The 16042-nt window shown below is 47.9% G+C and overlaps 1 protein-coding gene across 1 annotated transcript; it reads left to right on the forward strand.

Moving 5' to 3' along the window:
• The first annotated feature begins 223 nt into the window (after positions 1-223).
• On the forward strand, positions 224-7255 carry LOC119958482. Its single transcript, XM_038787037.1, has 4 exons — positions 224-262; positions 3657-3704; positions 4378-5988; positions 6234-7255. Exon 3 carries the CDS (start codon positions 4398-4400, stop codon positions 5979-5981), a length of 1584 nt encoding a protein of 527 aa, XP_038642965.1. The 5' UTR covers positions 224-262; positions 3657-3704; positions 4378-4397; the 3' UTR covers positions 5982-5988; positions 6234-7255.
• The last annotated feature ends 8787 nt before the right edge of the window (positions 7256-16042 follow it).

Here is a 16042-nt window from a genome sequence, read left to right on the forward strand (position 1 = left end):
CGCACACAGGGGGAGGACGTGCAGACTCCACACAGACAGTGGCCCAGCCGGGAATCGAACCTGGGACCCTGGAGCTGTGAAGCATTTATGCTAACCACCATGCTACCCTGCTGTCCATATTGTACAGAATTTTGATCCACTGGATTGGGCCTGGCCTCTGGGTCTGTTTCCCATCTTCCCTACCAATAATATTCTCATTTTGTCTCTTTCTTATCAGTAAAGAAGAGGCAGAACGGTGACAGTGATGAGATTGACACATCAGGTAACTAGTTATTTATCATTCTGCGTGTCTGCCTTTGTCTCTCTCTCTTTCTCTCCCCCATCTGCCTGTCCCCTCCTCTCTCTCTCTCTCTCTTTCTCTCTCTCTCCCATCTGTCTCTCCCCTCCTCTATATCTCTCTCACTGACTCTCTCTCTGACTTTCTCTGTGTGTCTCTCTCTCTCGCTTTTCTCTCTTTTTCTCTCTCTTTCTCTCTCTGTCTCTCTATCTCTCTCGCTCTGTCTCATCCCCTCTCTCTTTTTATCTCTCTCTCTCCTCTCTCTCTCTCCTCTCTCTGTCTCTCTTTCTCTCTATCTCCTCCCCTGTCTCTCTCTTTGCCTCTCTCACAGTCTCTCTCTCTGTCTCTGTCTCTCTCTCTCTCTGTCTCTCTCTCTCTCTGCCTCTCTCTCTCTGCCTCTCTCTCTGTCTCTCTCTCTCTCTGTCTCTCCCTGTCTCTCTCTCTCTCTCTCTGTCTCTCTCTGTCTCTCTCTCTCTCTCTCTCTCTCTCTGTCTCTCTCTCTCTCTGTCTCTCTCTGTCTCTCTCTCTCTCTGCCTCTCTCTCTCTCTGTCTTTCTCTCTCTCTCTCTCTCTCTCTCTCTCTCTCTCTCTCTCACAGTCTCTCTCTCACTCTCTGTGGAAGAAAATAATAGTCAGCACTTTGAGTTTCCGTGAAAGGTCCTTTATTTAACACAAAGTTCGCGGGGGGATTAGATAGACCAAAGCCATTCCAAACGTCCCCTCTCTACAGAGGTACGGCAAGCAATTTATATGTCACAGTTAGCCATATCTCGCACAAAATGCATTCTTTAGATAAGCAGAAAGCGAGAAAAAATAAACAGGCCTTGAATGATAATTGTCGGCTGTCAGCAAACAATGTGCAGCTGTGCACTTGTTTACATTGTATGACCTTCTGACTGTTTCATACAGAACCTCTTGACTAAAAAATAAGGCAAAATATCCATCATGCTTTGCCAAGGGCCTATTTCCATGAAATAAAGTCCGAACGATAGGCTTTAATCAGCAAGAAGTGAGCCCGGCAGCAGACGTACAGAAGAATGGCTGACTGCCGGGGAACACGGGCTCTTATATCCCGCCTCATAGGCGGAGCTACCTTCCTCTCAGCCAATCGGCTGAGAGGCACATGACATACCTGGGCCAATGGGCAGCGAGTCCTCCGCACCAATGGCAGCTCACACTCCCAGGTACCGTAATACCCCTAGTCATACTACCACAGTGCCCATGTCAGACGTGTCGTCCTGTGATGGTGATGGTCCTGCAGTTGCTGAATGTGATGCACATAAGTGACTACCTATCCCAAATAGCAGGAGCCCTCCCAATTTTCTGGTGTGGTCACAGATAAAATATGTGCCGTTATAGCCAGTCAGGTTTCCTTTACTGTCAGTCATCATTAGTCTAATGGATCCCCTTCCCAGGGGCCTCCACTAGTTTGATTTTCAACTCCTGACCAATCAAAGATGAATAATCCTTTAGCTGTAAGGTGGAACATAGGGGGTTTCCAATTCAAACTCCTGATCACACTAACTCGAGCCTACTGAGTGGGTCCCATGTGCTTTATGATTCTTAAAGTATAGACTTCCTTTTGGGACTCCAGTATAATTGGGAAGGATCAACCAGGGCGGTTGACGTGTTACATTAAACCTCGGCCCCCACCATTCCTCAAACCCATTCATAACGTATCCAGCTAATCTCCAATCTAACATATTCTGTGTATCTCACCATGTCCTGTACTATACGTGTTAGGTCTTTGACATATGTGTTAATCTATGACTTACGTGTTAGTCTTGGATATACGTGTTAGTTTTAATGTACATGTTAGTGTTTAATATACTTGTTAGTCTTAATATACGTGTTAGTCTTAATATACGTGTTAGTCTGTAATGTACGTGTTAGTCTTAATATACGTGTTAGTTTTAATATACATTTTAGTCTTTATATACGTGTTAGTCTTTAATATACGTGTTAGTCGTTAATATACGTGTTAGTTTTAATATACGCGTTAGTCTTTAATATACGTGTTAGTCTTAGATATACGTGTTAGTCTTTGATATACGTGTTACCCTTTGATATACGTGTTAGCGTTTAATATACGTGTTAGTCTTAATATACGTGTTAGTCTTAATACACGTGTTAGTCTTTAATATACGTGTTAGACTTAATATACGTGTTAGTCTTAATATACGTGTTAGTCTTAATATACGTGTTAGTCTTTAATATACGTGTTAGACTTAATATACGTGTTAGTCTTAATATACGTGTTAGTCTTAATATACCCGTTAGTCTTTAATATACGCGTTAGTTTTAATATACATGTTACTCTTTGATATACGTGTTAGTCTTTGATATACATGTTAGTCTTTAATATACGCGTTAGTCTTAATATACGTGTTAGTCTTTGATATGCGTGTTAGTCTTTAATATACGTGTTAGTCTTAATATACGTGTTAGTCTTTGATATACGCGTTAGTTTTAATATACATATTACCCTTTGATATACGTGTTAGTCTTTAATATACGCGTTAGTCTTTGATATACATGTTAGTCTTTAATATACGCGTTAGTCTTTAATATACGTGTTAGGCTTAATATACGTGTTAGTCTTTGATATACATGTTAGTCTTTGATATACGTGTTAGTCTTTAATATACGTGTTAGGCTTAATATACGTGTTAGTCTTTGATATACGTTTTAGTCTTTAATATACGCGTTAGTTTTAATATACATATTACCCTTTGATATACGTGTTAGTCTTTAATATACGGGTTAGTCTTTAATATACGTGTTAGTCTTAAATATACGTGTTAGTCTTTAATATACGTGTTAGTCTTTGATATACATGTTAGTCTTTGATATACGTGTTAGTCTTTAATATACGTGTTAGTCTTTAATATACGTGTTAGTCTTTAATATACGTGTTAGTCTTTAATATACGTGTTAGTCTTTGATATGCGCGTTAGACTTTAATATACGTGTTAGTCTTTGATATACGTGTTAGTCTTTAATATACGTGTTAGTCTTTAATATAGGTGTTAGTCTTTAATATACGTGTTAGTCTTTGATATGCGCGTTAGTCTTTAATATACGTGTTAGTCTTTGATATGCGCGTTAGACTTTAATATACGTGTTAGTCTTTGATATACGTGTTAGTCTTTGATATATATAGGAAGTAATGTTTATACCATCGGTGTGTTAATAATTACAGATTGTGATACTGCAGATTCACACTTTTCCACTGTATTTAAATTGAATTTTGAATCATAAATAGCAGCACGGACCCAATGTGCTAAACAGCCTGATTCTCTGTCGATCTCTGCAAATGGCCCAAGAATGGCCATTCTGCTTCGTTTTTTTGATGTGATTTTTTTCTTTCCTGCTTCCAGGCTGCAAGAAAGCAAAATATTCAGAGGACCCGGAACATTCCACCTGGGGTAGGTATCATTCAAAACAAAGACTTTGTACTCTGCAAACTAAATGGGGGTAGATGGAGCGAGGGACTAGATGGAGTGAGGGGGTAGATGGCACTGGAGGGCAGCACAGTAGCATTGTGGATAGGACAATGGCTTCACAGCTCCAGGGTCCCAGGTTCGATTCCCGGCTTGGGTCACTGTCTGTGCGGAGTCTGCACATTCTCCCCGTGTGTGCGTGGCTTTCCTCCGGGGGCTCCGGTTTCCTCCCACAGTCCAAAGATGTGCAGGTTAGGGTGGATTGGCCATGATAAATTGTCCTTAGTGTCCAAAATTGCCCTTAGTGTTGGGTGGGGTTACTGGGTTATGGGGATAGGGTGGAGGTGTTGACCTTGGGTAGGGTGCTCTTTCCAAGAGCCGGTGCAGACTCGATGGGCCAAATGGCCTCCTTCTGCACTGTAAATTCTATGATCTATGATCTAAAGAGGCGTGAATTGTCTCAAACCAGGACAGTTGGTAGGATTTTACAAGCCCAGGCCAGATGGTGGGGGATGAATGTTTTCAAGGAGGGATGTTTTCAATTTCATGCCTTGATTTCAGATTTCCAGCATCTGCAATATTTTGCTTTGAAGAAATATTAGAAATTACGTGGCTAAAAAAACCCACACACTCATAAGACATGGTCTCATCCCTGCAGGCTTGTGGAGTCTCTCTGCGATGGAGTGTTACGTCAAGCAGAACATAGAGAAACTGTGCCAGTCCCTGGAGAACAAGATCGAAATCCAGGGAGTGAGGATAATTGAAAAGAGTGTTCAGAGGAAGAAGATGAAACCGTCTTTGCTCATTACTGCCAAAGACGCGCACAAAATAACTAGCAACAAGGCGTTCAAAGACTACCTCTCCGAAGCTCCGGGAAGCAAGAAAATATTCCCTCTTGAGTTTGTGGCAAGCTATTTATTTGAAGGCAAGGTCGCTGGGGGTCAAACACCAAGCAAAGGTCAAATTGCAGAGGCACCCATCGGGAGCAAACTTGCAAATGAGTCAATATGTGATGGGGCAGAGATTGAGACTTCTGGAAGGGACAATGATCTGCTGAGGGAAACTGAACCGGTCTTAGGAGAGGAGTTGCGAAGATCTCGGTCCACTGAAGATAAGGTCTCTTCAGATGTGATGGAGGTTAAGGGGTTGGATAAAGATGGTGATACTCTTGATCGGAGCTATCCCAACCAAGATTCGGGATTAGAGGGAAGCCTCCCTATCTATGAGGACACACAGCTCGAAGGCGAGGATTTGGAGGAAAATGGGATGGGTAATGAGGTGCGTATCAGGAACTCACCTGTAAATAAGCCAACATGTGATAAGACAGAAAAAGAACCTTCCGTTAACGGCAACGATCTGCTGAGGGGACCTGAACCGGTCTTAGGAGAGGAGTTGCGAAGATCTAGGTCCACTGAAGATAAGGTCTCTTCAGATGTGATGGAGGTTAAGGGGTTGGATAAAGATGGTGATACTCTTGATCGGAGCTATCCCAACCAAGATTCGGGATTAGAGGGAAGCCTCCCTATCTATGAGGACACACAGCCCAAAGGCCAGGATTTGGAGGAAAATGGGATGGGTCATGATGGAAGAAAGTCGGAGAGGCAAAGAATGTCTGAGGTTCCTCCCTCGCCATCCTCTCAGGCTGCCGGTCCACCCGTTGGCAACCTGGGTGGCAAGGCAGCATCGCGTGGTTCCAGGCCGACGGGAAAGGCAAAGAAGAATGTTTACAATGAGGACAGGGAGATCCGGGAGAAGATGGAAGCCAAGGAGAAGTGGCTCGATGAGCAGGTGAGGGCGGTCGTGAAGAACGATGCATCAATCGAACCAGAGGAAGCGAAGAAGGAAATGGAAGAGAGTTTGGAGCTGGTGCACATCCGGGAGCATCCACGGTATTGCGCTCTGCAAGCGCGGAGCTGCCTGGTCTACACGATCCAGAAGGAAAAAGTCCTCCTCCTGGTGCAGCTTCCCAAGGAGCCAGGCAGCGAGAGTTTCAGCTCGCAGCTGAAGAACGGGGATTTGAAAGGCGAGAAGCAACTCTGCCTCCAGTACAACATGGGTGTCCTGGGGGGGCTATCACGCGCCGATGTTGTCTTCTACAGTAGGGGCCGCATGAACTTCCGCCACTACTCCTACGACAGAATCAAGTTTGACAGCGTCAGGTCATCCCTGGAAAAGTTTATCGAAGAGGGAATGCTCCCTCTGCTGGCTGTGTATCTCAGGGAGCAGAGGAAACGAGGCGTCTTTTTAGACGGGCAGGATTAGATTAGAGGTGGCAAGGGCGGCACGGTGGCACAGTGATTAGCATTGCTGCCTACGGCGCTGAGGACCCGGGTTCGAATCCCGGCCCTGGGTCACTGCCTGTGAGGAGTTTGCACGTTCTCCCCGTGTCTGCGTGGGTTTCACCCCCACAACCCAAAGATGTGCAGGTTAGGTGGATTGGCCACGCTAAATTGCCCCTTAATTGGAAAAAATGAATTGGATATTCTAAAAATTAAAAAAAAAAAAAGATTAGAGGTGGCATTCCAAGATGGCGCAGAATGCCGACCCTCAGCGCAGCCGATTAAGCTTGAACATTGAGGGGAGGCAGTAGGCCGCACCTCGAATTTGCTTCAAGGATCTCGGCCCTTGGGATTGGCTCACTAGGTGTTTACAGTTTAGTTTTTGAGGCAATGGTGTCCTCGTTTTGCTGGTGGGATTCACCAGTTGAGAGTGAATAGAGTTTTGGCGGGAAGGCCAGACTTTCCGTTCTAGCTCGTAATGGGTCCCGCCCAGCCAACGGGTCATTGGAAAAGCAGATGGGAACTGGGGCTTGATATAGAGAAACATTGAGTACAAACGCGGGGGAGGTGCAGATTCCACCCCCCCCCGCAATATTCCAACTTAGTCTTGATCGTGTTCAGGCATTGGAGAAACCTTTCTAAAGTTCCGATTCGGCCACAACTGGATTCGAGCCTCCGATTTGGGTCACCGCACTTTAGGGAGGGTGTGACTGCCCCTGAGAGGGCGCAGAGGGAGATTTTCCAGAAAGGGGATTTTAGCTGCGAGGTTAGGTTGGAGGAGCTGGAGCCCTTCTCCTTGGAGAGAAGGAGCCTGAGGGGGAGACGGGATTGTCCTGGGATTGTCCCTTGAAGAAAGGCTTACCGCATGGCTTCAGTGACGTCATTTGCGTGGGTGGAGCTGGGCTGTGGCTGCGAGTTTCTTTTTGGGTTTCACTTTCAGTTCTGACGGCTTGGGGACAGGAGGAAGAAGTGTTTCAGTATTTTCTCTGATTTCCCTCGCTTTTATTTTTAAATGCCGTTCCAGTAGAAGCACCTTGGCTGTGGGCAAGTGAGGATACAGCTTGCCTTTGAAAAAAAAATGCTTTTGTTGTTGTGGATTTCGTTTTTGAATTGGAACAGTTAAGGGGGGATTCATTAAGTGTGATACATAGATTACTGTGTGCGGTATCTTTATGTTTGTAATTAATGAAACTTCTTGCTGTTTCTTTTTATATAAATGTTAACACAGCTCTTAGAATAAAGCTTATTTTGATGGAAGTGTCGAGGAAGATTGTTGAATCACACCTTAAGTGAAGACTCTTGTGCTCATCGTAGCCAAATTCAACAACAAATTATAGGTCAGGTGAACTCCATAATACACTTTGGAGCTTTTTACAGGATAGACAGGATTCTGATGGGTGATTATGGCATCAATATCCCGGGGTTACCATTGATGGGAAACTGAACTGGACCCAGTCATATAAATACTGTAGACTGGATCCTCCACAGCCGCACGGCGAAATTGCGTTTGGTGCGTGGTCGGAGAATCCAATTTCACGCCGAAACTGGGCCCGGCGCCTGTCCGGGACCCGAGAATCGGCGTGATCGCTGAGTACTCTGCACGGCTGGGGGGCCCATTGCCAGAGGCTCGCCGCCCTGGTGGGGGGGGGGGGCGGGGGCGGGGGGATCGGACACCCGGGGGGGGGTTTATGGGCGGCCGTGGAATGGATGGGGGTGGTCGGATCTTCGGGCGCGCGGCCGATCATGGGGGGGGGCCTACGTTCTTCATCTGCCTCCACGGTCTTGGTCCGCCGCTCTGCGCATGCGCGGACTCAAAACCGGACGTGCGGGGGCCCGCATCTGCAGCTAAAGCTGTGTTCATCGCTCTGGGTACCCGCTCGCCCCCTACAGGGCACTGAATCGGCTCATCTTTTTCACAGGAATCTTCAGAGTGAAAGGCCTGCGTTTTTACTCCAGCTTGGGGACGTAGTCCCAGTTGTGAGAATCCAGCCCTGTTCCTACCAGGGCCGGTCGGAGGCTGGGAATCCTGCAGAGAGTAACTCACCTCCTGACCCCCCCCCCAAAGCCTGTCCACCATCTACACGGACACAAGTCAGGAGTGTGATGGAATACTCTCCACTTGCCTGGATGAGCGCAGCTCCAACAACACTCAAGAAGCTCAACACCATCCAGGACAAAGCAGCCCCGCTTGATTGGCTCCCCCTTCCACAAACATTCACTCCCTCCCCCACCGACGCACAGTGGCAGCCGTGTGTACCGTCTACAAGATGCACCGCAGCAACTCACCAAGGCTCCTTAGGCAGCACCTTCCAAACCCACGGCCTCTACCATCTAGAAGGACAAGGGCAGCAGATACCTGGGAACCCCACCCACCTGGAGGTTCCCCTCCCAGTCACTCCCCACCCCGACTGGGAAATATATCGGCTGGGGCAAAATCCTGGAACTCCCTCCCTAACAGCACAGTGGGTGTACCTACACCACACGGGGCTGCAGCGGCTCAAGAAGGCGGCTTCTTCTCAAGGGGCAATTAGGGATGGGCAACAAAGGCTGGGCCTGAGCCAGCGACGCCCACATCCCGTGAATTAATAAACAATAATGTTAGGAAAAGCTTTTCCCGTTGGCTAATGGGGACTTAATAATAATAATAACCGCTTATTGACACAAGTAGGCTTCAATGAAGTTACTGTGAAAAGCCCCTAGTCACCACTTTCCGGCACCTGTTTGGGGAGGCTGGTGCAGGAATTGAACCCGCGCTGCTGGCCTTGTTCTGTATTGCAAGCCAGCTGTTTAGCTCACTGTGCTAAAGCAGCCCCATGACTTGTGATGGGGCGGGAGGGTGCAGGAACAGATTTAACATTTTCGGCAGGAGATACGCAGGATGTGAGGAAGAATGATTTAGTAAATGGATACAGGGGCTGCTTTAGCCGAGTTTTATTACACGGGAAGCACCATCCGGGGGCCATCTGGGAACAGAAGGGCCTAGATGGGCTAAAGGGACTCTCGCCAACCCCGAATTGATATTTCCCAAGGGCTTGGACACGGAAAGGCAGCTTGTGCGGGAGAGGGGGAGGGGGGAGGGGGGCGAGGTCTGCCTGTGGGGCTGATGGGTATTTCTAAGCCTGAAGAATAAAGTGGAGTTCAAAGAGCCGACGTTTTGCGAATCCTCCCTTGGGGCGGGGTGGGTTCAGGCACAGTACGGCCTTGCCTTTCGGTGAGCCTCCTCCCATTCCCTCAGCAGGTCCCAAAAGTGTCGACAGCCAATCAGGCGCCACCCTGCTGACGTGCCGTCACTGCCCTGACGGACAACAAGAACTTCTATTTAGAAGCGCCCCGGATGCCAGAAGACCGTCGTCGTGAGGGGGAACGTCGAGACTGGGGTGCTGAAGGAGATATTGGGGTCGGGTGGTCAAGGAGGACGGTTTTAAGGGAGGCGATTGTGGGACGGAGAGGTTGAAGGAGGGAAGTTGCAGGGTCAGGGGGAAAGGGGGATAAAGAAAGAGTGAAAGAAGGGGAGAGAAAGAGAGAGATAACGAAAGAGAGTGAGAGAAAAAGAGGGAGAAAGAAAGCGAGAAAGAGAGAGAGAAAGAAAGATAGAATAGAGAGAGGGAAAGAAAGAGATATAAATAAAGAGAAAGAGAGAGACAAAGAAAGAGACAAAGAAAGAGAGAGAAAGATAGAACGAAAGAGATATAAATAGAAAGAAAGGGAGCGAAAGAAAGAGAGAGAGAAAGAAAGATAGAATAGAGAGGGAAAGAAAGATATATAAATAGCGAGAAAGAGAGAGGCAAAGAAAGAGAGAAAGAGAGAGGGAGAGAGAGAAAGAAAGAAAGATAGAATAGCGAGAGGGAAAGAAAGAGATATAAATAGAGAAAGAAAGAGACAAAGAAAAAGAGAAAGAGAGAGACAAAGAAAGATAGAATAGAGAGAGGGAAAGAAAGATATATAAATAGCGAGAAAGAGAGAGACAAAGAAAGAGAGAAAGAGAGAGGGAAAGAAAGAAAGATAGAATAGAGAGAGGGAAAGAAAGAGATATAATAGAGAAAAGAAGAGACAAAGAAAGAGAGAAGAGAGAGACAAAGAATAGAATAGAGAGGAAAGAAAGATATATAAATAGCGCGAAAGAGCGAGCAAGAAAGAGAAAGAGGGAGAGAGAGAGAGAAAGAAAGTGAGAGAAAGAAAGAGAGAGAAAAAAGAGGGAAAGAAAGAGATATAAATAGAGAGAAAGAGAGAGACAAAGAAAGAGAAAGAAAGATAAAAATAGAAAGACGGGGAGTAAAGAAGAGAGAGAAAAGAGGGGAGAGGAAAAAGAAAAGAAAGGGAGAGATAACGAAAGAGAGAGAGAGAAAAAGAGGGAGAAAGAAAGATAGAATAGAGAGAGGGAAAGAAAGAGATATAAATAGAGAGAAAGAGAGAGACAAAGAAAGAGTGAAAGAGAGAGAGAGAAAGAAAGAGATATAAATAGAGAGAAAGAGAGAGACAAAGAAAGAGCAAAAGAGAGAGGGAAAGAAAGATAGAGTAGAGTGAGGGAAAGAAAGAGAAATAAATAGAGAAAGAGAGAAACAAAGAAAGAGAAAGAAAGATATAAATAGAAAGGGGAGATAAAGAAAGAGAGAGAGAAAGAAAAGAAAGAGAAAGAGGGAGAGAGAGAGAGAAAGAAAGTGAGAGAAAGAAAGAGAGAGAAAAAAAGAGGTAGAAATAGAGAGATGAGAAAGGAAGAGAGAAAGAGGGAGGGAGTAAAACGAGAGAGAGAGAGAGCTGGAGATGGGAAAAGAGAGAGAACTGAGGTACGATGATACACAGTAATTCAGGGAAAATTAGTTTAAATTTCACCCTGGCACTTTGAGTATTTTGAATTCAGTTTTAGGAATTTGGAAATAGGATAAAAGTGAACTCCCAGATTGGAATAAAAACTACCGCTTCACCAAAACTCCTATCGTCCGAATCCAGGCCCAACCAACAGAGGGCGCCGCTGTCACACCATCGGGTCACCAAACTCCCTGGAGGCCCCCCCACTACCTCCCGAGGTGGTCCCTCAAGCCACTCAGTCAGACCGCAAAGTTTAAGAGGCCCAACGCTTCCCCAGGACTGGACGGCTAATCTTTTCACACAGCTGTCGCACGTTGACTAAAGTCGAATTAGATTGCCAACACAAAAACGTGAACCCCCAACGCCGGCTGTCGGGAAAATCCGGGGCGGAATTCAGCCAGGTCGGTGGAAGGGAAAACGTGGACCGGATTTTTTTGCCTCGGCAATGGACTTCTCGCCGGCTGCTTTCCCTCTGCCGGGAATTCCAGTGTGATTGTCGGTACGCTGAACCTCATTCGCCAGATCAATCTGGGCGTCCGCCCAGGCAACACCGTCAATGGGACCCGGCATCCAGTCCTTTGACCAGCGAGGGCGAGTCCTTGGATAAATAAGGGTTAAATCTGACGTTGTGTACTCGGATGCGATGCAGATTCGATGGGCCGAATGGCCTCCTTCTGCACTGTACATTCTATGACTCTACGATTTTGGCATAAGTTGACTATCTGCTTCGGCATATTGGCAATCGGCGTCATCTCCATCTCTCACAGCGCCCTGCCCCAGCTGCTCAACTGCGGAAACCCTCACCCATGTCTTTGTTACCCCTTGCTTGTCCGACGCCCTCCTGCCTCCTCTCCCAGATGCCACCCTCCCGTCGACGTAAGCTCATCCGAAACTCTGCTGCCCCGTTTGGGAAAGTTGCGGGCGAATCTGCTTCCGGCGGCCATTTCAGTCAGCGCATTCCGGATCGACACAACGCGCTGCGTTGAAACAAAACAGTCTCCTCATCTCCCACCGGCCCACACCGGTCCCTCAGAAAGGATATTATTGCCATAGAGGGAGTGGAACGAAGGTGTAGTGATGTGCATCCCTGTAAATACACAAGGTGTGAAAGTAAATGCGCTACAACTAAGTAACCACTAGAGGGAGCACCAGAGATGTATAGATACATAGACAAAGAGGAAGTAGACTCTCTTCACAGGAACAGCAGCTGGTGAGCAGCACACAGACAGGCAGCTCAGATGTAACATAGTATAAGAGCCGGAGAGAGAACAAACTCCTAGAAATAAAGCATCTACTTCAACTGTAAGACTACCAGCTTTACTCAGACACAAGGAATAATACAGAAGGGTCACCAGACTTGGCCCTGGGATGGGGAGACTGTGCTACGAGGAGAGATTGGACAAACTGAGCCTGTATTCCCCTTCGAGGTTTCGAAGAATGAGAGCGGATCTCATTGAAACCAACAGAATGCGGGTAAAATGTTTCCCCTGGGTCGGGGAGTCTAGAAGCAGGGGGCACATTTTCAGAATGAGGGGGAGGCAGCGGGCTGTGAATCTTTGGCATTCTCGATCCCAGAGAGCAGTGGGAACTCAGTCATTGAGTCTATTTAAAGCAAAGATTGATGGATTTTTGATTGACAGTAAGCTCAAGGGTCATGGGGGTTAATGTGGGTGAAAAGGTCCAAACAGCCATGATCATGTTGGGTGGCGGGGCAGGCTCGATGGGCTGAATGGCCTCTTGCTGTTCCTACATTCCTATGAGTAGCCTGCTCGGGTTGCTATGCCCTCTCTTCCTCTGCACCTTCCGTCCATTGCAACTGAGGTCCTCAGACACTTCCCCGCGGATTGAAGGGCGTCTGTTCCATGCCCGTTGGGCACCGAAGGTTCTGGGGTGATTCATTAACCCTTTCAACCACATTTCAGTTCAATTTTTTAAGACCGTAGGATAAGACCATAAGACATAGAAGCAGAATTAGGCCACTCGGCCCATCGAGTCTGCTCCGCCATTCAATCATGGCTGATATTTTTCTCATCCCCATTCTCCTGCCTTCTCCCCAGAACCCCTGATCCCCTTATTAATCAAGAACCTATCTATCTCTGTCTTAAAGACACTCAGTGATTTGGCCTCCACAGCCTTCTGCGGCAAAGAGTTCCACAGATTCACCCACCCTCTGGCTGAAGAAATTCCTCCTCATCCCTGTTTTAAAGGATCGTCCCTTCAGTCTGAGATGGTGTCCTCTGCTTCTAGTCTCTCCTACAGGTGGAAACATCCTCTCCACGTCCACTCTATCCAGGCCTCGCAGTATCCTGTAAGTTTCAATAAGATCCCCCCTCATCCTTCTAAACTCCAACGAGTACAGACCCAGAGCCCTCAACCGTTCCTCATACGACAAGTTCTTCATTCCAGGGATCGTTCTTGTGAACCTCCTCTGGACCCTTTCCAAGGCCCCAGCACATCCTTCATTAGATACAGGGCCCCAAAACTGCTCATTTAAGCTCAATTGTGATTTGTTCTTGTTTAAGAGGCTACCCCTTTTAATTTGCCCCTCAGTTTGTTTAGTATAATTTTAACATGTTAAAAATCTACTAAAAATATTTTAAAAAAATAGTCACAGGCCACCTGCAAGTTTCGCTGGCCAACTTTATATTAGGATGTTCCTGTGGGATGATGCAGCAATCAGGAGTTAGAGAGTCTGGGAGAGGAGATCAAGGCCTATTAAATATCGGGAGCCTTGGGAACTGAGGGGTTGGGGATGGTTTTGCAGAGGCTCCATTAGTGATGCAGGCAGACTGACCAAGTGAAAGAGGCTAACACCTTCACTCGTCCCTTCACGACGATCCACTTCCGTCTCTCTTACTGCATCTTACTGCGTGTTGGAAAGAGGAAGTTGGGCTTTCAATGTGGAGACAGGGGGTGAGCTCATTCTTCCTGGAGAGCGGAGAATCGGCTACAATTGGCGCCGGTGCGGTCGACACAGCGCCGGCTGGGGGCCACTCTCCGGGGGCCCCCCCCCCCCACGGCGATTCTCGGCCCAGGATGGCCGTGACAAAAAACCCGAGTCACGCCGGCGCCGTTCTAACCTGCTCTTAGCCGGCGTTACCTCAAAGGTGCAGTGGGAGAACATGTGGCGAACAGTGACCACAATTCCGTAAGCTTTCGGATACTCATGGGAAAGGACGAGTGTTGTCCGAGGGTTAAGGCGCTAAATTGGGGTAAGGCTAACTGCAACCAGATTAGGCCGGATTTGGAGGCAGTTGTTTGGGAGGGGCTGTTTGAGGGTAAATCCACATTTGACATGTGGGAGTCTTTTAAGGAACAGTTTTTTAAAAATTTAGATTAGCCAATTATTTTTTCCAATTAAGGGGCAATTTAGCGTGGCCAATCTACTCTGCACATCTTTGGGCTGTGGGGGCGAAACCCACGCAGACACGGGGAGAATGTGCAAACTCCACACGGACAGTGACCCAGAGCCGGGATCGAACCTGGGACCTCGGCGCCGTGAGGCGGTTGTGCTAACCACTAGGCCACCGTGCTGCCCTTTTTAAGGAACAGTTGATGGGAGTGCAGGATAGGCATGTGCTGACGAAAAGAAAAGACAGGAAAGGCAGGGTTCAGGAACCGTGGATGGCCAGGGAAATTGAGAGTCTAGTCAAAAAGAACGCATACATGAGGTGTAGGCAATTAAAAACAGATGAAGCACTTGAATAATATAGGGAAAGTAGAAAAGAGCTCAAACAAGGAATTAGGAGGGCAAAAAGGAGTCATGAAATGTCCTTGGCAGACAGGATTAAGGAGAATCCCAAGGCATTTTATACATATATTAGGAACATGAGGGTAACTAGAGAAAGAGTTGGACCACCCAAGGACAAAGGAGGGAAATTATGCGTAGACCCAAAGGAAGTGGGCGAGATCCTTAATAAGTATTCTGCATCGGGATTCACAAAGGAGAGGGACACGTTGGTTGGTGGTGTCTCAAGAGGGATGTGTAAACACTTTAGAACAAGTCACGATTACGAGGGAGGAAGTGTTAGGTGTGTTAAAAAGCATTACGGTAGATAAATCCCCAGGGCCAGGTGGCATCTCTCCCAGGGAGAAAAGAGATGACATCGCTGGGTCTCTAACTTTGTGGCCACAGGTGAGATCCCAGAGGATTGGAGGACTGCTGTACTGTTATTGAAGAAGGGTAGCAAGAGGGCAGCACGGCGGCGCAGTGGTTAGCACTGCTGCCTCACGGCGCCGAGGTCCCAGGTTCGATCCCGGCTCTGGGTCACTGTCCGTGTGGAGTTTGCACATTCTCCCCGTGTTTGCGTGGGTTTCGCCCCCACAACCCAAAGATGTGCAGGCTAGGTGGATTGGCCACGCTAAATTGCCCCTTAATTGGGAAAAATGAATTGGGTACCCTAAATTTTAGAAAAAAAAAAGAAGGGTAGCAAGGATAACGCGGGTAACTGTAGGCCAGTGAGCTTGACGTCAGTGATAGTGAAATTGTTGGAAAGGATTCTCAGAGATAGGGGGCGGGATTCTCTGTAGCCCGATGCTGGTGTTGTACTTGGCGATCGGGCGGAGAATCCATTCCGATGCCCAAATCGGGACCGGCGCGTGCTTGACGCCGGTCCGCCATGTTCTGCCCCCTTTGAAATGGCGTAATCGCGTCACGCGCCGCACGGCGTTGGCATGTCATCGTCCGGCACTCCCGCGATGCTCCGACCCCCCGATAGGCCGAGTTCCTGACCACACGGGACGCGTGTGATCTGAGCCGTGCGGGACTGTGCCCAGCGCTGTCACACTCGGCTGGAATCCATGCCGCTGGCCGGGGGGGGGGGTTCCGGGACGTCTGAGGGGGCTGGTGGGAGGGTGGCCAGGGGGGTGACCTGTGGGGTCGTGGATGGCGGGTCGGGACCCCGCCATGTTGACTCCGAGCGAAAGCCAAATGACCTTTGACCCCGCCATCTTGGACTGGAGGCCTCCAGATGTGTTTGGCGTAACCTATGGCAGCGCAAGGGGTTTCCAAACAGCTGCCAAGCAAACGTCACCAACGCGACAGCTGCCGAGTACATTGGGGACATTTTACCCACCTACTCGAGCGCCCAGTCAAACCTTAAATACTATTGTGTGATCCAGGGATCCACCAGGGGTAGGAGTGGGCCAGAGGGTCCCGCATCCACCCTGGGGGTCGAATCTAATCCCATCGCACCACCCCCCCCCACCCCCCACCTGTCCTCCCCTGAACAATATTAA

Source organism: Scyliorhinus canicula, chromosome 29 (assembly GCF_902713615.1).
Source record: "Scyliorhinus canicula chromosome 29, sScyCan1.1, whole genome shotgun sequence".
Classification (NCBI taxonomy): Eukaryota; Metazoa; Chordata; class Chondrichthyes; order Carcharhiniformes; family Scyliorhinidae; genus Scyliorhinus; species Scyliorhinus canicula.